Raw genomic sequence first — 19,245 nt, forward strand, 5'->3', positions numbered from 1 at the left:
TCATTCATCTGCATTTTCACAGGCTCACTTGTAGTCTAATGTTTTGATTCCTGAAGAAGCTGTTATCTCCTAATACAGATTCTCTTCTGTTTCACACCTGCCTGCAGTTCTGCCCTGCTCTGCAGTAGTAATAACTTTTCTCATACTTCAGGTCCAAAGGGGTTTTTTTCCTGCTTCTCCAGCACATAGAATGTTTTAAGCCTCTCATCTCTCAGGTCTTCCTTCAGGGTGGCAAACTTTTGCCAGGGCACAGAGGTAGAAGTTGGCAGTGATCCCCACCCCTCCCAGCCAAAGCCTTAGACATTCACCTTGCTCTGCTGGTGGAAGAGATGAGAATCAGCTTCCAGGGTCCCTATTTGAGCCTTTTGTTTCAAGACTTCCTACCTTTTCTTTGTTCATGTGAAATCCTTTCCAAGAGCTCTCACAGTGCATAAAGTTTTCTCGGCAGAAAACCAGCTTCATGAGGCCATCTGTGTTTCCTGAAAGAGGTAGCACATGATTTTGCTATTCACCTTTAATATCACAGTGACCGGCTCTGTCTAAGCAAAACAAGGTTCAGTTTAATTGCAAAATCAGTCTTTCAGAAATGAAATCTCTGTCATGTGTGTAACAAATATATCAGCATTTCCATTATGTAGGGACTATACGTGTTGTTTTAAATCCTGAAACTCCTCTGTTGCTGATAGACTTCAACTGCATGTGCAGAAGGTATTTCTCAGTGATAGACTAAACCCCAAGAACTCCTTGATGTTGTTAATAATAAAAACCTTTTCACCCTCTGAAATTCCCTTGCTTTTTTGTAGAAATGTAAATAAAATGAAGCAAAATCCTCTTTTGCTAATATCTCCACACATTTGGGATGAGTATGGAATCACATTTCTTTTGTCATGCCATTCCTCAGAGCTCCCCATTAGATCCCCAAGGCCAATCAAACCATTACAGAAACAGATGGTTTCAGATGTTCCTGAAGAGCAGAAGAGGGCCGAGATGCAAACAGGTTATACTGCCCAAGCAATGAGTTTGCTGAGCTGGGACGTTGGGAGCCCTTCCTCCCCTGAACCTATCTCCAGGCTGTGCCAGACTTCAGAGCCGAGGGATGAAACCCAGGCGACCCGACTGTGAAAAGCTCAAACCTCTTGGAAATCGCTGTGTCCTGCTCAGCACGCCCTGTGGATCTTGTTGATCCATAGAGATGTTGTTTCTTGGACTGAGGGACCGTTTCCTGAGCACTGGGAGGCTGAGGGGACCGTTGGTGTCTTGGTGGCACCTGTCCCTGGGTACGCCTCACTCCTGTGGTCACCACGCGGTGACCCAATGCGTGTCACCCCGTGGGGATCGGGAAAAACCAAGCTCCCCTCCACCGCGGGCTGGATGGTGAGGCAAGGCTGTGCGCTGTGAAGCCGCAGGCCACAGCGCCATTGTGGGGAGGAGGGAAGGAAGCAGGACAGGGCTCCCCACACCTGCGGGAGCACTGCAGGCAGGCTGGCACCCTATGGCTTGAAGCGCTGGTACCTCTGGCTGGGCCCAATGGAGAAAAAGGCTGATTTCAAATAAAGTGCGTGGACTTTACCACCGCCCGCCATACCTTGGCCTGCACCAGCACCCCTCAGGTGCGCCCCCGCCTCCCTGACTCCGAAGCACACTGCGCATGCGCCACGGCGCACGCCGCCTCCCCCGGGCCCCTCGGGCTGGCGTGAAGCCTCCACGCGCATGCGCCGCTGGCGGGAGAGGGCGGAGCGCGGCAGCCCCGCCCGCAGGCAGAGGGCGGGGCCGGGAGGATGGTGGCGCATGCGCGCTGCCGTAGCGGTCCCTGGGGTGCTTGTCCCGTCCGGGTCGCCGTCGGTGCGGGGGGCGGCGGTAGCGGCGCGGGGGCCCCGGTCCCGTCCCCCCACCCGCCAGCTCCGCTCCGCCTCTCCGCAGCCGCTTCGCCTGGCTTGGCGGCGCCAGGACCCCGCCGTCGCCGCCTTCAGCTCCTCGCCGCCCCCCTCCCGGGGGGCTCCGGTAAGCCGCTCCCGCCTCGTTGCCATGGCGACCCCCGTGTCCCCCCCCTCCCGGTGCTCCGCATCCTCTCCCCGCTCTCCTCCCTCTCCCCAGGGCCTTTTGCCGCTCCCGGGGCGAGGGGGGAGCAGGGGGCGGACCCCTCGAAGCCCCCGGGTCCGGTGGGGATGGGAGCGGGGGCGCTGCGGGCCGGGGTCCCTCCAGCGGCGAGGTCCCCCCTCCCCGGGGCTGGCCACGGTGCGGGCCCAGGGGCGGCGGAGGCACCCTCCTCCCGCTCGGTTGGGGGGGACTTAGGCCCCTTTTATCCGCTCCCGGTGATGCTGCCGGGCCCCTCCGCCAGCGCGGCGGGTCGGGCCGTACGAAGGGCTGTGGAGCTGCCGTCCCCGGGGGCTGCCTCGCCTCCGACCGGCTCCGGTCGAGCCCCGGTGCCGGGAGCATCCTGCCCCGTCACCATCCGATCGCCGTGGTGGGTGTCGGTTGGCTCTGGGTGCCGGTCCCCGTAGAAAGGGCACCGGAGCACCAACAGGTGGTTTGGCACCGCTGCCTTCCAGCCGGTTGCTTTCTTTTCTCTTCCCTTTTTTTTTTTTTTTCCCCGCACCCCCTTGTAACCTGCCTCTGTCAGATAATTTTTGTGTTCTGTTCTCTAGGAAGTGAAAACCAGAGGCAGGGCTTTAACACCTACCTGCTCACAGCGCGCAGGGATGTAACGCGCCATCTCTTCGGGGGTGCGCGGAGAACGTGACCTGCCACTCGCGTGGTGTCACTCAGAGCTGCTCCTCCGTAAAGACATAGTTCTGTCTCAAAAAACATATAGCTGGAGGTTCCGGCTCCCATGTTGTTACCTTTTCTGTGAACGAACCTGTAAATGCAGCAAACAAAATAGCTGGCGTCTGTAAAGGAGGCGATTTGCAAAGGCACAGTAATGATGCCTTGTAAAGATCCGCAGAAAGTAAACAGAAAAGAATAACTCATAAAATGTTGCCAGCGCCCGGGCATTGTAAAAACGGGAAGTGTGTGTCTAACCTATATTTGTCTGCAATTTCTAGTAATAGTTGCAAAACTGGGTTACCTTACTGCGAGTTACGTTGTGACCAGGAGAACTAGACTAAGAAGTAGTTTTACACTTGAAATCTTTGCATTTTAATGCATTTTAGAAAGTAGAGCTTTGTTGTCAAACATGCCCAGAAACTGTGCTCCCGGTTGGAAGTGGCATACTCTGATATATTTATTTCTTAAGAGAATCCAGTATGTAAATGTAGGATACTTACACTAGGGTTTGTTTGTTTGTTTTAAACTACAACTTGTTTAAAGGCAGTGGTCCTCTGGATTTTGCCAGATTTCTGTGTGAAAGCATCTAGTAAAAGCGAGAGTGCTTAAAAGCAACTAAATGCCTTTTTTTCTCCTTCCTCAGTTGCTCCGTTATTGGGATGGCTTTCAGGATTTTGATAAATTTCACAGCAGAAGAGACAGCAGGCAACTGCTGGAGTTATTTCTGCAAGGGTCAAAGGAAGAGGAACTTCTGGATTAGACGTTTCAGTGTCATGTTTCTGAATTTTTAACGTTTATTAAAGATAGAATATATATTGGGAGAAATAAACACTTGCAGTACTGCCTGAAATTGTGGTTTTTGAGGCATCATGTTTCTTAAGTTTCCTTCCCTCTTATTTTCAGATCAAAAATGTTCAAAACAGGAAGTTTGACTTGCACCTTTTATTTTGTAAGACTTTTCCCTACTTAGTCTTAGTTTAGACAACTGGGCTATTAGCATTTGTTGTTAAAACCTTAACTCTGTGACTCAGCATCGCTTAATTGATTGCAGCTCTTGTTTGAAGGTTATTTGTCATTTATAATGTTAAAAGTTTTGTCCCTTTTTCTTTCCTAATAGCCATGGCAATGACAGGCCCAACACCATGCTCGTCCATGAGTAATCACACCAAGGAGCGAGTGACGATGACAAAGGTGACATTAGAAAACTTCTACAGCAATCTCATCGCACAGCATGAAGAGCGAGAGATGAGGTAAAAATCTTCCTTGGTTCCTTTCCAAACTGGGTAAGAGCCAAAAATATATATTAACTGCATTTAGTTTTCTGGAGCCAAAGCAAAAATAGAACATTTTTGCTGAGCGTGTACCTCAGCTCCCGAGATGGGCACCTGGATGGGGCTTGGCACGAGCATCCGGAGGCAGCTGCTGGGTTTCTGAATCCCGCGGTAGTTTAGGCTGGAGCTTTTTGAGTTTCTTCTGAAACGAATTGAAATGTGCTTGCAAATGCAAAAGTGAGATGACTGTTACCAAGTTTTAAAAAAACCATATATTTGATTATGCGACTAAGTAGAAACTAACTTTGGGATGTGCTTGGGATCATTCAAGTACAATTCTGAAGTAGAAAGCCAACGTTTACAAATGTTTATCTTGCCTATGTTCTGTTGCCTCTTCCCATTTATGTCCCTGGTTGTAATATTTAAAACTCATTCCAGAGCATCAGTTTCAGTTTGGATTATAATGTGTGATCGAGTCAGCTGATAAAGGAAGATAATATTTTTCAAAGACAATGAGGGATTGCTGTAAGGACTGTCACTTAATGCTAACTTCTTGTCTGTGAGTTAGCTGAACCTATGGCATCTCTTTAAATATATTGGTCAAAATATAACAAGCGATTTAACTGAGAAGTATTACTTTTACTTTCCTTTGGCTGGAACCCTCTAATTTGCTGAATACCCTCAAGTTGTAGCACTGGGACTTCTGATGTTCTCCCAACTTGCCATGTAGTCTATAATCGGAATTTTCAAAAAGGTTCAGTGTTCGTTTGCCTGCAGACTTGCTGCCAAAAACCTAACTAGATCCAAGAGGAATGCCTGCTAACTACAGAAACTGCAGAAATGAGGAAGCAATTTAGAAATAAATACTAACTTGCATACATATTTTCTTCAAAGCTTCAAGTTAGTAAGGAGAGATTGAGATCTAATCCAAACAGAAAATATCACTGATTTAATTCCTTTCTTTCTCTTTGCATAGCTCTTGGTTTTTATTATGAGCGCTATTGTCTACTCCCAAAACCTCAATGACAGGGTTTTTTCTGTTTAGGATCAAGACTTTGTCTGAACAAACATACTGGACTTTACAAGTTACATGTTTTTTTTTAACAACAGATGTGTCTGTGGATATGCAATTTGGAGTTTAAATGGTGTTGACAAAATGTATGCTGAAGTGCAGATAGGACCTATTAAGGATATTTGGGGGAATTGCAGCATCACTCGGTCATGCTGAGCTATTTAATTCTGTGTATTGCAGCAGTCGTCTTTTGCTACTGGAGTCACTGCTTTGAGTATGAAATGAGATGACCGGACAGGGCTCACTGGGTACTTAAATAAGGGCAAAGCGATTTAAATGTGCCTGATTGTGGAAGCAATAACCCAAAATATTATCACGTCGCAGCAGCTGCATAGTGGCACAGGAGACCGGAACAGGATCTTGTGAAGAATGACTTGCATAAAGAGAAGGAATTTTTAGGTACATTTGTAATGTTATACCAATAAAAACACACATGGAGAGGAAAAAAAAAACAAAACCACCGATCCCAGTTCAGCCAGCTATTAATACAATCGGTGTTGGGAAAAAGTTCCCAGAGGGTAATCATTACAAATGCCCCCTGAAGCCATTCCCCCCTCTGAAGTCTTGCTTCCTTTTTTTCTTTTCTCCCAAATAATCATTTTGTACTAAGGCTGTAAATATTTCTGATTCTTTAAGGGGGAGAATGTGTACAGACATGTTTCCTTTTCCCAGATATTTTGAGTATCTCAGGTATTAGGAAATATAAAGTAACTTTTCTCATTTTGCATATGGTGAGTTTGAGATGCAGAGAAATTACAGTGCAGATCCACAGATGTGTTTAAATAGCCACTTCTCCCTGGAATAAGTGAGACACTGGTGTTTAAATATTTATTATGGCTCTGGCCTTAAGTGACTTGCCCAGCTGTCAAAGAGAGAGACAAGAATTGAACCCAGATCTCCTCAATCTACATTCGTATACAACGAAAACATACACTTGAATAAGATGTGAAACTCGAGGCAGGTTTAGATTGTCAAAACTAGAGAGGACAAGGCTAGAATGGTAAAGCTGTAATATTAGATTCTTGAAAATTAATCTCATGTCTGAGTCTCCCTTATATATCATTTACACTTGTTACTTGCTGGCATTACATCCTCCTTTCGCAGCAAGCACAGAGCAGAGGTGTTGGATATGTGCATGTGATTAAGAAACAATGTTAATGATTCAACCTTTAATCTTCTAATTTGTCTCTGCTATAGACAAAAGAAGCTAGAACAAATGATGGAAGAAGAAGGCTTAAAAGATGAAGAGGTAATGAATATGGGAAAATTACCTTAATGGTTAAAGTAATACAAGTGATTTTCTTTCATAAATGGAGATCTAGCATCTTTACTTGGAATTGCTGGGATCTCTGGAGCCCACCTGCAGAATTCTCACTGTGGTTTGTTTTTTTCCTAAACTCTAGAAAAGAATCAGGAGGTCAGCACATGCACAAAAGGAAACGGAGTTTCTTCGCCTAAAGAGAACAAGGCTTGGTCTGGAAGACTTTGAGTCTTTGAAAGTAATAGGCAGAGGAGCATTTGGAGAGGTAGGTCCAGAAAAGATGACTAGAAGTATTTTAAAATGGCACCGATATTTGCTAAAGATTTGCATAGTTTACACAAGGGAAGGATAAATGTTGTAACAACCGCAGATTGATTTTTAGCTTAACACTCACGTGCAACTGTCTTTATGCCTAATAAATGCTGGTTTAAAAACATTATGTGCTTTAAAGGAATATGAATGCTGTTGAAAAAGACTTGATGGGCAAGCTAAATACAAGTTTGGCAGTGTACTTTAGTTCTGACGTCCCGGGGCTGGCCTAACAGACAGGGGAGCTGGAGGGCTACTCGCAGTAGTCTCTTCTGGTAGCTGCCTTCAGAGAAAGCGGCTTTGGACCATCTGCTTTAGGTGTAGGATTGCTCAATGTGTCAACTCTGTTAAAATTATTTCATCTCTTAGAATGAGCAGAACTTGTGTACCATTACTGTGCACTATGTAATGCTTTTTGTTTTTATAATCTGATATGATTTCATTAAATGGAAGCCAAGGGCTTGATACCCAAATTTGTCAAGAGTTGTGGTGCTAATGCTGTATTTGACTCAAATTTTTGCATACTTCCTAGGTGCGACTTGTCCAGAAGAAAGATACGGGGCATGTTTATGCAATGAAAATACTACGTAAAGCTGATATGCTTGAAAAAGAGCAGGTGAATAGCCACCTTGAGCAGCAATGCTACCATCCATGTTTTAGATGACTTTGGGAGCTAACTGTGATGTGTAGAGAGTAATAGGCATCTGTGGACTAGGTTTACTAGCTAAAAAATTGTGGGTTTTTTCCCCCCCATTTTTTATGGAGGAAATAGGTCAGAAAAATCTCATATGAATTCATAAGGACCTGTCTTCTAGTGGGCTCTTTCAAGTCTTTTTTTTTTTTTTTTTTAAATTAAAACATTCCTTGTAACAATGCAAAAGTTTGAGGAATATATAGTTTTCATCTAAATAGGGTTACAGTAGTAGTTACAAGCTATTGTATGTAACTGAATGCGCAGAACAGTGTTTCAGACGGCCTCTAATGCCTTGCTTAGTCTTAATGGAAACTGCAATTCTAACACCTTTTCTAAGAGGCTCTTCAATCTGAAGCAAGGTAGAACTGAACTCACTTTCTGCTTGAAAACATGGGAAGCAGAGCATTTTTCTAAGGACTCGGTTTGTCTTTCTCCAGTGAAAGAGGAGGACGGTTCTACGTATCTGATTTATGTTCCTCCTCATTTTATGATGATGTATGTTACACGTGTGCAAATGATTCAGTATAGATGTCAAGATCGGTGTCTTACTGCATTTCTGATTTGTGGAATCAGATATAAATATCAAAGTGATACGAGTGTTGGAATTCTGACTCGGAGAGACATGAAGTAGCGGCATTTAACACTTTTAAGGCTTTCCTCTGCTAGTACTTCTGGGAATATAATGGTCTGAGACAGTCATTTCTTGTTCAGCACTGGGATGAATCTAGGAGGCACTGTGTGTGTGTGTTCATAACATCAGGAACTGGTTGCCATTTCTGAAAGTACTTGGTTAGAAAACAAACAGCAGTGTGTTCACACACAGGCTTTATGCAGCACTGCCAAATCAGTGCTTTGGTCGAAATCTGTAGGAATAGGCTGAAGCCATATCGAAGGGTGTGCTAACTGTTTAGGGAAGAGCTGGGTTTTTAGAGATCTAGTTGTTAGATAGTTTTGTAAAAATTTGAGATATTTTTGTATATAGGATTAACCTATTTTTATAATCAACCATATGTTTGCCTTCCTGAATCTTCCCATGGTAATAAGTTGTGTTTTGGAGTGGTCTGTTATCTAAGTGGTTTAAAGATAAACGTTTTCATAGTGTTCCATATCACTTGTACAGCTCTGATTTGAAGGGGACCCAAATGCCATAAGAATGGAAAGAATAAAAATGTAAATGTGGGTTATCTTTCTGTACGGAACCTTGTTCAGGAGGGTGGTTTAAATTTCTCTAGCTTGAGTTTTTGCTTAAAAGAATGAGGTTAGTTCTCTCTTGCCCTCCTACATATGTCTCAATTTACGGCAGCAAAAGTCACACAGTAAATATAAACGTTACTCAAGTGTAAATGTCCAAAGGCAAAAGTCCCTATAAACTTTCCAGTGGAAACTTTTAAATGTAAAAGAGTCTTTCAGATCTTCATGCTGAGGAGTAAAATGGAGTTGGTGTTCAATGGGATTTATCAGATAGGGGAAAAAAAAAAAAAAAGAAACATTCTGGGAAAAATATAGCACTTTAATGAAAGCTTCTCACCTTTTTGTTGTCAGAAGCATGACTTTTGGATTTGTGTCTGAACGTGTTATGCTATTTTATTACCTGATTGAGGGGTGTAACTATTGAAGTTTTGATAGTGTTTCTGCCCTTGTGCAGAAGTTTGACTGCTGTCTTTTCAATATTTGATGCTTTTCAATATAATACTTGAATTGTCTGCAAAATAAATGCATCTAATAAAGCATAGACTTGTAATTAATCAAATGCATATGTGTATCTCCAGGTTGGCCATATTCGTGCAGAGCGGGACATTCTAGTGGAGGCAGACAGTTTGTGGGTTGTGAAGATGTTCTATAGTTTTCAGGACAAGCTAAACCTCTACCTTATCATGGAGTTCCTGCCTGGAGGTAACTACCTGAAATCAAAAGGCTGCTTTCCTTTTGTTTGTGGATTTCTAACTTCTTAATTACAAATGTAGTCTGGGACTAGAGTGTGTGTGGTTACTATACAGTGCTTTTTGTACTGTACATTACTTTGTGAGGAAACAAGTCATTGTAAAGCTTTCTGCTTTTAGGAGTTAGGGTACTGAGGTCTTTCGGTCAGGCTCGAGGTCATCTGCTTGGGTCTTCTAGCTGCAGATGTTTGAAACTGGGCCTTAACGTTCTGCTAGTTCTTATCCTTACTGTGCACTGGCTATCTGTAGAACCATAACATAACCAGCTTTTGATTTTCTAACCTTTTGCTTTTAGCTGGCTTGCAGCAAGAGTAACTTTTAAGGTCCTTTTTTCAGAGGATGATGATGTTTGTCCTTGAATGATGATGCTACTGTAATTCACTTAAGAAAGTTATACTGAAAGCCTGTAATATATGTGACTAATGAAACCACAAGAATGCCTTCTGAGATGACACTGCACAAATACAATCTGTTTTTGTAACAGCTCTGTAGCTGAAAGTATCTATTTTAATCTGTGATTCAGATGTGTAGTCAAGAGTGGCAGCCCATAGGTGACTCTTGTTTAAGGGATGCTTCTACACTGCTATTTCAGCCTTATGCTATTCAGCTGTCTCAGCAAGTTTAATGCAATGACAGTACAAGCCTTTCCACATACAGTGATACCAGGGAAAAGACAAAAGTTTGTCACAGAGGTGCTGGGGAACTGTATTACTTTATATGAAATCAATTCGGATTTCCTGAGGTTTTAAATAGCTTCATTATTTTCTTTGTAAACATCTTCAAAATTAGCGAGAGTGGAGTTTGTGTGTTCGCTTGTATTCACCTTTGCTATTTGTGGGGGGGCTTCTAGGTGACATGATGACACTGTTGATGAAAAAAGACACTCTAACAGAAGAAGAGACACAGTTCTATATAGCTGAGACCGTGCTAGCCATTGATTCTATTCATCAGCTGGGTTTTATCCATCGGGACATAAAACCAGACAACCTTCTTCTGGATAGCAAGGTATGTACTAACTACTGGCCAGTGGCTGGGTAGTAGTAAATAGGTCTTGCAGTTTTTAATGCTGACCTGAACTAGTGTTGACAGTTGTGAAAGAAGATTGTGCTTCTTTCTTAGCCCTGTTCTTTCTAGCTTTTGAGGGCATATCTGCCATACTGCTGGGGGGGAAAAAAACCAAGCCAAGAAAGACCTCTCCTCCACCTCCAGCTGTATTCACACCTCACTTATGAGCTCTCTTCTGACAGTTGTTAAGCTATTTCTGGTTATTATTTCAGCTGCAATTTAAAACACACAGTTTCAGTTCTCCCCTCTTAGTCAAAGATGTTTCCTTTTGGTCTCGCATCTGTTACGCTCACGCTTGCGAACTATTGGGTAGATGATCATATCAAATGCAAAGGATGTAGCTGTTCCATTAGCGAGACTGAAAACTGAGATATTATCTCCCTCAGAATCATGATGTGTTTCTGAAGGCTGGCCAGGCTACCTGCTTGCTTCTAGGTGGTTATTGCAGGCAGTTTGCAGAGAGCTTGATTGTTTCAGTACCCTCCTATCGCTCACTACAAGTTTGCTTAAAATTTAGCTTGTTTGGAAAAAGTTAGCCAACAGTAAATAATTGTACTTTACCACTAGCCAGCTAATAATGCACTGTTGGAATTACTGATGTAATTCAATATATCTACATCTAGATGTGGATAAATTCAGGACTTTGAAAAGGATATATATTTTAGATATACATCTAAAAATGGCACCTAGTTGGTGTGGTCGCATGTTATGCACTAGGACAGATCCAATCACTGAATTTAAGGTGTTTATCTATTGAGGTCAGCGCACAATCCAGGGACTACAGCTCCCTCTGGAGACGTTTGCTTTCACTCTGAAGTGGTCAGGAGCTTGCAGGAGCAGAGGTTTCTTGAAGTAAATAGATCCTGGGCCTTCTCTGTGTAGTACTGATGAAAGTAAATAGTTCCTGAGCTTTCTCTGTGTAGTAGTGATGAAAGCATTAATAGCTTGATCCTATGTACAAATCCACTCTTAGGCTAAAACAAGGAATGCAAAAAGAATGCATCTCTTTATTATACAAAATAAAAGGAGGGGAAGAAGTAGCAAAGTTTATTTGCTATGATAATGTCTCGTACTGTTTTTGTAATTTAGGGTTTTCTTTTTGTTTCTAGGGCCATGTGAAACTCTCAGATTTTGGTCTATGTACTGGACTAAAGAAAGCCCACAGAACAGAATTCTATAGAAACTTGAACCATAGTCTTCCTAGTGACTTCAGTAAGTTATTTGGCTTCAGAAGGGTATCTGCGTACTTGCTCTCGGTGCCTGACATAACTCGTTTCAATATGAGGCTAGAAGGCCACAGTGGGGGGTCTAATAATCAACATTGCATCTTGAGGTGTAATTTTGATTTTCTGTAAAACGTCTTTATAAAAATAATTTCAGTTACTTTAATGTACAAAACCATCTTCATTTCCAGAAGTTTGTCTTTGCAATAGACTCTGCTGTAGCCCTTCTTCACGTGTGTAATAAACCTTGAATGAAAACTCAGTGTGACTTGGTAGATGCTAGCTGTATCTCAGGTGTTATCTAAATGAATAAGTGAGCACACAGTCTCTTTGAATATTCAGTAATTTTCTCAAGGGGAATAACTTTGATCATGGAGTTAACCCATGGATCGCTAATGAAATTTTATCAATATTACATAGGTTTGGAAGTTGCTGATAGGTTTAGGGTATTGACAGATGTGCTCTTTGCAACCACCTGTACCGGTGGAAGAGGTTACATCCCCTGCTTTGCTCTTAACTGTCAGCTGCGGCTGCCCGCTCGAGGCTGCTGACCACTCTCATCTGCCATTGCAGGCACCCCTTAGATTGCGCCAGGTAAGCTGAGGAAGGCAAGGCTGAGGCAGGTTAACGAGTTCATCTCTGCTGATGTGGCTTATCTTCAGTGAGGTGAATTAAGGTGTGCTTCCACAAACAGCACCAGCTTCACCGTGGTGGTAAACTTTGGCCGTAGGGGCCAGTGATGAGCGCCTGGGGACTGTAACCTCTTACCAGGACAGCTGAATACAAAATGGACTGTCTGTCCAGGCCCTGGCTACCTTTTTTGATGTTGTAAAGGAGATTTTTAGTGTAATTGTTTGGGGGTAAAAAGGTATGTTGGGTGACCAGTAGGATTCAGTCACATATATTCCAATCTCCTTTAGCTTTCCAGAACATGAATTCCAAAAGGAAAGCAGAGACTTGGAAGAGAAATAGACGGCAGTTGGTAAGTACATTTCACCTGCTTGGAAATGTTCTCCACTGAGCTGTTGCATTCAAATGGCACACATATTTAAATGACAGGCATTAATCCATTTCGGAGTTCTGAACAATGCTAAAATAAAGAGAGTCATGCTTTTTCTTTTAAAAAGAGGAATGACTCTAGTTTGTCCTTCATCCATCTGCTGAACAGTTGGTGACATATGTGCCTGAGGTAGCACTGCCATAATTATTTACATTGATATCTGGTGCCTCCCAGCTAAAACTAACAGTTCTTGCCACTTTCAATATAACAAAGGGCTAATGACCTATTCCAAGGTGTATATAGACAGTGGTACCTTCCCCCGTTTCCCTGATGGTATTTTAAGACTCCTTCACATGAACACGTTGATTTTGTCTCTACATATCTTGAAATAAAGGCTTTAAACAACTTTGCTGAAGGATCTTGGAGACAATCTGGTGTGTTCCTCAAAATAACCGTTGTTGCATAAGTTCCCACTTCCATATCAGGCAGTTTTCTCTAAAGCTACATCACTGATGGTATTTGTTCCAGGCTTTTTCTACTGTGGGTACTCCGGACTACATTGCCCCTGAAGTTTTCATGCAGACGGGATACAACAAGCTTTGTGACTGGTGGTCACTTGGGGTCATCATGTACGAGATGTTGATCGGTAAGAAACCGGCAGCGCACAAGTCTTAAGCAGGAATTGCGGTGTAGGACGTCAGCTGTATTTATGTGCTTGGGGTCAGGTTCTCAAAGCATCCACTCCTTGCATGGTTTGTGAGGTTTGTTCTGGTGCATTGTAGACTTCAGTAACTACAGGAACTATTTTTGCTTTATACAAGATTGTATTTTTCTTTCTTTTCAGGTTATCCACCATTCTGTTCTGAGACTCCTCAAGAAACATATAAGAAAGTAATGAATTGGAAAGAGACTCTGACATTTCCTCCAGAAGTTCCAATATCTGATAAAGCAAAGGATCTTATTTTAAGGTGCCAGCCATATGGTTTGCCAGTTAATATAGTACTAATTTTCTTGTCTTGCAAACTGTAGTATGTGCCTTTCATGGCTTGCGTCACATGAAGAAAACCTGATGCTACGTACTGTTATGCACATGCATCAAATGCTGAACTCCCTCGTCAAATACATTTGTCTCTCAGAGGTCATTTAGTGGTTCCCTGACTAAACTATGCTAAAAAGGACCTCCCATGTAAGTGCTGCTAGTCTGGCAAAATACGAATGTTTCTGCTCTTTATTTTGTCAGTGAGCTTCTTGTGGAAGCAACTTAATCTTTTTGCCAGAGCTAGCTTCTTACAATAGCAGTGGTTTTGATATTGTATGTACTGGAGCATACAAACGTATCTCAGTGCATGCTGACTCTTGCTCTTTCTTTTATATTTTCAATCACTTATCTATTCTCAGGACAGAAACATAAATGTCTTGCTTTTTAGGCTTTATATGTTTTCCTGCTCTACACTGGTCCTGAAATAGAAAGCGCACATTATCCTGTTGTGAAAGAATACCACATCTTAATTGTAGCATTTGACATGACCTTCCTAAACATAACTTTGTGTGTTGGTTTTGCAGTGGGAGTTCTTAATCTTCTCCATTTGTATGTTAAGAAACTGTAGTACTATCAGTTCAGAAAGCAGTTCCATTTCTGGATGGAATGCTTTTGTTTTCATTCTTCCTTCGTTTTCATTCTTCCTTCCATCCCAGATTTTGCTGTGAATGGGAGCACAGGATTGGTGCATCTGGCGTGGAGGAAATAAAGAGTAACCCATTCTTTGAAGGGGTTGATTGGGAGCATATCAGGTAAGATGCTTTGCAGGAAAGCAAGCTGCTCTTCTCTGTGGACTGTTTAAAGCTAGTCCTGTTCAACAGAAGGGAGCAGCTTGACTGGCATTTATTATATCTAGGGGTGGGTGAGAGTATCTTGTTCCTTATCTGAAGCTTGCTAAGGTTTAGGTACCTTCAGTCTTTGATTCTGTTAAGAAATGGAAAGTGGCTGAATCCTGCTTTCTTCTGCCTTTGATATCTTAATGCTGAAACTGCTCTTCTTGGCAGAGAGAGACCTGCTGCAATTTCAATAGAAATTAAAAGCATTGATGATACCTCAAACTTTGATGAATTTCCAGAATCTGATATCCTTAAACCAACAGGTAAATGCTTTGATTCTGCATGTAAACAATCCTTCTTCTTCTCCAGTAGAATAATGTAACTTTCCTGTTAATCAGAGAAAGGATCTTACTAGATGCTAGGGTGTTTTTATCATGATCAAATTGTTAGCTGGTAGTCTTGTGGTGCAGGGGTGTGCAAGCTATAGTTTGGGGTTTCAGGAGATGGGATGCAGACTTGTGAATGATGCGGGAGCTGCCTGAGAAAGGGCATCTCTGAAGAGGCAGCAGAGCTCCCAGCAAGTTCAGATCTTGGCGAGACCCGTGAGCCCAACACCGCGAGTACCCCTTGGTACTGGCTAATTCTTGCTAGCATGTCTTAACGCTTAGTATAGGGAGTAGGGGGAGGGTGGGACAGAAGGGGACGGTATGTTTTGGTGTAAGTCTCTAAAGGATCCTTGTATTTACGTGTCAAAGCATAGTCACACATTTGCTCTATGTGTTTAAAAAACATGTTACAGCAGTTCTTGACTGGGGTTGAAGAATGAAACTGAATGCCTAGGTGTATATTTCTTTCTTTAGAAGCATTCTTTCTCCCCTACTCCACATCCAGTCTTTTGTATGAAAATCAACTTTGCAGTCTTCAAAGGATAACTTTATTTTTTTCTATGTCTTATCAGTGGCAACAAGCAACCATCCAGAGACTGACTACAAGAACAAAGACTGGGTTTTTATCAATTACACCTACAAGCGTTTTGAAGGTCTGACAGCCCGAGGAGCAATACCATCCTATATGAAAGCAGGAAAGTAATAAATCTTTACCTGGGACGACTTCTGAGCCGGAATTCTACAGGAATTCTGTTCCTGTACTTTGGGTTTATACCCATAAAAGAACTTTTTTTTAAAGAAAACTTGAGGGCTATCAACTCTCGGAGAAGACTTCAGGACCCTGTTTTGTTACACACCCTGGTTGTTACTAAGGATTTTATTTTTTTGCGCCATTGAAAAATTCAACAAAATGTTTGCATCATCTCTGCTGCAAGCACGGTTTGCTGCTTCAGGAGCAAGAGTTTGTTTTCTTTTTAAATTCTTTGCCAGATTGTACAGTCCATCGGGAGATGAGAGCAAGCTTTCACTTTGACATTGCAAAGCAAGTGATGTTTATATGGACTATTTTGCCAGTCCTGCATTAAGTGACAAACTCAATCTGCCAATTCTGCCAGCACTGTTTTCCCAGTGGCTAAGAACCTCAGTACAGAGGAAACAAAGCAATAATTAAAGCTTGAGATAGACAACTCTCCAGTAAACTATCTAGTAGAAGGACACAACTTGTATTGCCTTAACTTTAGTTTGTAGTGCTGTTTTTTATAATGCTACTTGGAAGCCTCTTTAATAGCATTTCTCAACTCTGTCGCAGTGGCCTCCAGTTGCGGTGCACTTTACTTTTGGTACTAAGACAGTGACCCTCAAGCCATTTAATATTTTTTCTAAATTAAAAAATTGTGCAACACTTTTTTTTTTCTTTTCTAGACAGTGATAGCAGAAACGGGGCCGCTTCCTCCACCAAGCACCAACAGTTTTCAGTTACTGTATGAAAGGATGGAGCTATAAGCAATGCAGATAGATAATAAAAACTATAGCTGGTAACACAAGTGGATCTGGAATTAGGGCAGAGAGGGAGGGAAATTCATTTAACCTTATCCTTGGTGGGCATCCTGTGTACAGTCGGGTCAGTCCCGAGGCTTCCCGGTCCTGCTGCTGCCATCTTTTGGCCACTTTTAAGATCTGCTGCATGTTCATCGGTTTAAAGAAGAAACCCATCTTCTGTGGCCTTTTTGCTCATGGTTTTGAGCAGAACAGTATCAGATTCTTCTCAGTCTTGATGACGGAGGCCTCCCTGGCTTTGCCTTACAGAGCTCCTCTTGCTGGTATGGCTGAACCATCTGTCCCTGTAGTCTTCCAAAAAGACAGTGCCTCATGGGGTCACTTTTGGGGCAGTGGAACCCACCATGTCCACTCTTTGATTATTGCCTAGTGTAATTTGTAAAAGTACATTCAGTTATCATCAAGGATGCTCTCCAGGAGAGCCCCAAAGTGCCTTTCCTTGCCTAGGCATCTCTCAGAACATGACTGCATTTTGGGAAGAAGCATTCTGCCTCAGTTGAGCTTTTGTTAATTCCTTTTTATAATCGTGAGCTCCACTTTGCATCTGTTTTGTAGTTAACTCTGCACTTCCAGGGGCAGGTGGCATTAACCTTTGGGCCTGCCTGGTTCCAGTCTTTAATTTGCAATTAGATTTTTTTAAAATACAAATTTAATGAGGTTTCTAAAAGTATGTATCAATTTGAACTGTCTTGGATTTTTGCAAACTTTTATTGGTGCTGAACACTAACTACATAGCACGGATGAAAAAAAAAAGCTGTTTAGAAACAAAGCTAGAGCAGTGTTTCAAAGTAAAAGGAAGGCTTTCAGTTATATTTAGTCCTAACTTTCTAGATTAAGAAATGAAAGAAAATGGGTTTGTAGTGAAACTTCTTTTTTTTTTTTTTTTAATAGGTGCTTTTAGGGAATTTTTACCTAGATGTCTTTTCAATCGAGTGCCATCATGAAGGACTGATTGGGGGATTGAAAGTACCGTATATAGCTAAAACTGGGTGATAACTCGTTAGCGTCCTCTCCCTAACCGCCCCTTGTGCTTTTTGTATGTGTCCTAGGAGTTTAATGACTTGCCATGAGCAGTTTAGATACCAGTTGGATCCTACAAAGCTGAAATGCAAAAATAGCCTTAATTAGAACTACCAGGATCACTGTAGTCAGTAGGGCTTACTCAGATGAATAAGGGCTAACTGAAGTAATGATTTATAGGATTAGGCTTTTTATCAACTAGTCAGTAATATCACCTCCTGCTCCCTTTTTACTTTTTATGAAGGACTGATACCAACTTCTCAAATTGCTCCATCTCCTTATCCTGCAGTTTCTTCTAGCCATTTGAAAATGTTGCCTTATAAACCATTGGAAAGCTAAGAGGTATTAACATAAAAACATTTTTTTAAAAATTCTTAACAGCTTAGTTACTGCCTTAAAAAAAAAAAAATCAAAATCCTTTAAAGCTGCTGTGGATTAGGAATAAATGATTTTGGGATAGTAGCTGCGTTATTAGCCCTTTACTGAAAGGGACTGGCATTTTTATTTATAAATACCAAAGATGAAGCTAAACAATTTTAAGTTGTGATAACTTGCTGTGAAAAAACCCCTATATAGTAATATGTATTCTGCATTTTTAGTGCGTGTGTTTTAAAGTCTTCTGAAACCTCAGATTTTTCACTTGTTGAGTTAAAGGTGAAGTTTTTCAAAGGCACAAGGAGCAGTTGGGTACCTCACTCCTGTTGTCTTTCAGTAGAAGTTGGATGTCTTTGAATATAGTCCTCTTGGACACACCTTTCCAGCAGTGGGTTTTGTATCACAGTTGCATTGTAAGCCTGCTTCCTATTACAGCTGTGCACCAACACTAGGAAAAAAAGTACAGCGTCTTCTTTCCAGGATCCGTACTTCACTGCTAACAGATTAAGATTTTTGTATGCCTGTTCCATCTCCCATGCTGGCTTGTGTATTGAGGTTGTACGTATCTTTTAGCTCTTTTTTTTTCAGCTGCGAACAGTTGCTGGACTTCTAGGAGTAATTCCAATCTGAATTTCCAATGGATCTGAACACAAGTTATGCTGCCAGTTCATCTCTGTATCATGCCTAGCACAAAACTGCACTAAGTGTTTCTTATCACTGTGCCCTGACTCTGCCTTAACCTGTAAGTTGAAAAAGTGTTCTGTAAATATTTAAAAGCTGTTACTAAATTGCACTGTAAAATTTGGCAGGTGTATTGTGTGTTGCTGGGGGAGCCAACTTTTTATGGAAAGATCTTTGCATTGTGTTGTGTAAATAAAATCCTCTTAGTAAACACAATTTTGCTAGCATGTTTTGTTTTTACAAACTGGAATCTCTCAGGTTGGTTTGTTTTCAGACTCGAAACTGATTTCAGAATCAACTGCTTGGGTATGAGAATGCAATGGTAACTCATGGACTGAAGACTGCATTTCCAAAAGATGCACAGCAGACATGAAGAAATGAGCACCTTGTTAAAGGTGAAAGACAGTGCTGATCTTCAGAAGAATTAAACCTTTCTGGCAGACTGCATCTGGCCTCCTGGCAAGGGTGGACAACCGTGGCCTTACTCATGCCTAGGTGTCTGCATTGTGTAAATGTCACTTAAGTTTACTAACTTCAGGGCAAGCTGTTTTTAATTTTTAACTCTTTCTATTTTTAAAAGGGATAATAAGCAGTGAGCAAGTGGCATTGGAAGCAAAGCTATGACCCTTTTTTTTCTACTGGTCTGTAACATGCCAAAATCAACTTGCAGTTCTCATTTAATTGCTTCACCTTAGCAACAGCTCCACTTGTAAGTGCAAGTTCCTGTTAGCACTTCAGTAATTCTACTAAATTCCACCTTGTTCAAACTCTAATGCTCTTCTCAAGCTTCATCAAGAAAACCCTTATAAT

General features: G+C 42.0%; 1 protein-coding gene across 2 annotated transcripts; it reads left to right on the forward strand.

The window, feature by feature from the left end:
• Positions 1–1,905: 1,905 nt before the first annotated feature.
• STK38 (serine/threonine kinase 38) lies at positions 1,906–18,641 on the forward strand. Of its 2 annotated transcripts, XM_050911411.1 has the most exons (14): positions 1,906–2,001; positions 3,884–4,016; positions 6,307–6,358; positions 6,513–6,635; positions 7,212–7,295; positions 9,143–9,266; positions 10,164–10,318; positions 11,488–11,590; positions 12,522–12,583; positions 13,130–13,247; positions 13,446–13,569; positions 14,297–14,392; positions 14,645–14,739; positions 15,375–18,641. In XM_050911411.1, the coding sequence occupies exons 2-14, from the start codon at positions 3,886–3,888 to the stop codon at positions 15,503–15,505; spliced, it is 1,398 nt and encodes a 465-aa protein (XP_050767368.1). In that variant the 5' UTR covers positions 1,906–2,001; positions 3,884–3,885; the 3' UTR covers positions 15,506–18,641. The 2 variants fall into 2 exon arrangements, with proteins under 2 accessions (XP_050767368.1, XP_050767371.1); XM_050911414.1 differs by lacking the exons at positions 1,906–2,001; positions 3,884–4,016 and adding an exon at positions 5,450–5,508.
• The last annotated feature ends 604 nt before the right edge of the window (positions 18,642–19,245 follow it).

Source organism: Gymnogyps californianus, chromosome 27 (genome assembly GCF_018139145.2).
Source record: "Gymnogyps californianus isolate 813 chromosome 27, ASM1813914v2, whole genome shotgun sequence".
Lineage (NCBI taxonomy): Eukaryota > Metazoa > Chordata > Aves > Accipitriformes > Cathartidae > Gymnogyps > Gymnogyps californianus.

Excerpts from the sequence above, each read along its gene's own strand:
- STK38 (XM_050911411.1), top strand. The coding sequence starts at position 3,886 with ATGGCAATGACAGGCCCAACACCATGCTCGTCCATGAGTAATCACACC. Across the intron at positions 13,248-13,445 it reads CATGTACGAGATGTTGATCG|GTTATCCACCATTCTGTTCT; the intron begins GTAAGAAACCGG and ends CTTTCTTTTCAG. Across the intron at positions 14,740-15,374 it reads TGATATCCTTAAACCAACAG|TGGCAACAAGCAACCATCCA; the intron begins GTAAATGCTTTG and ends ATGTCTTATCAG.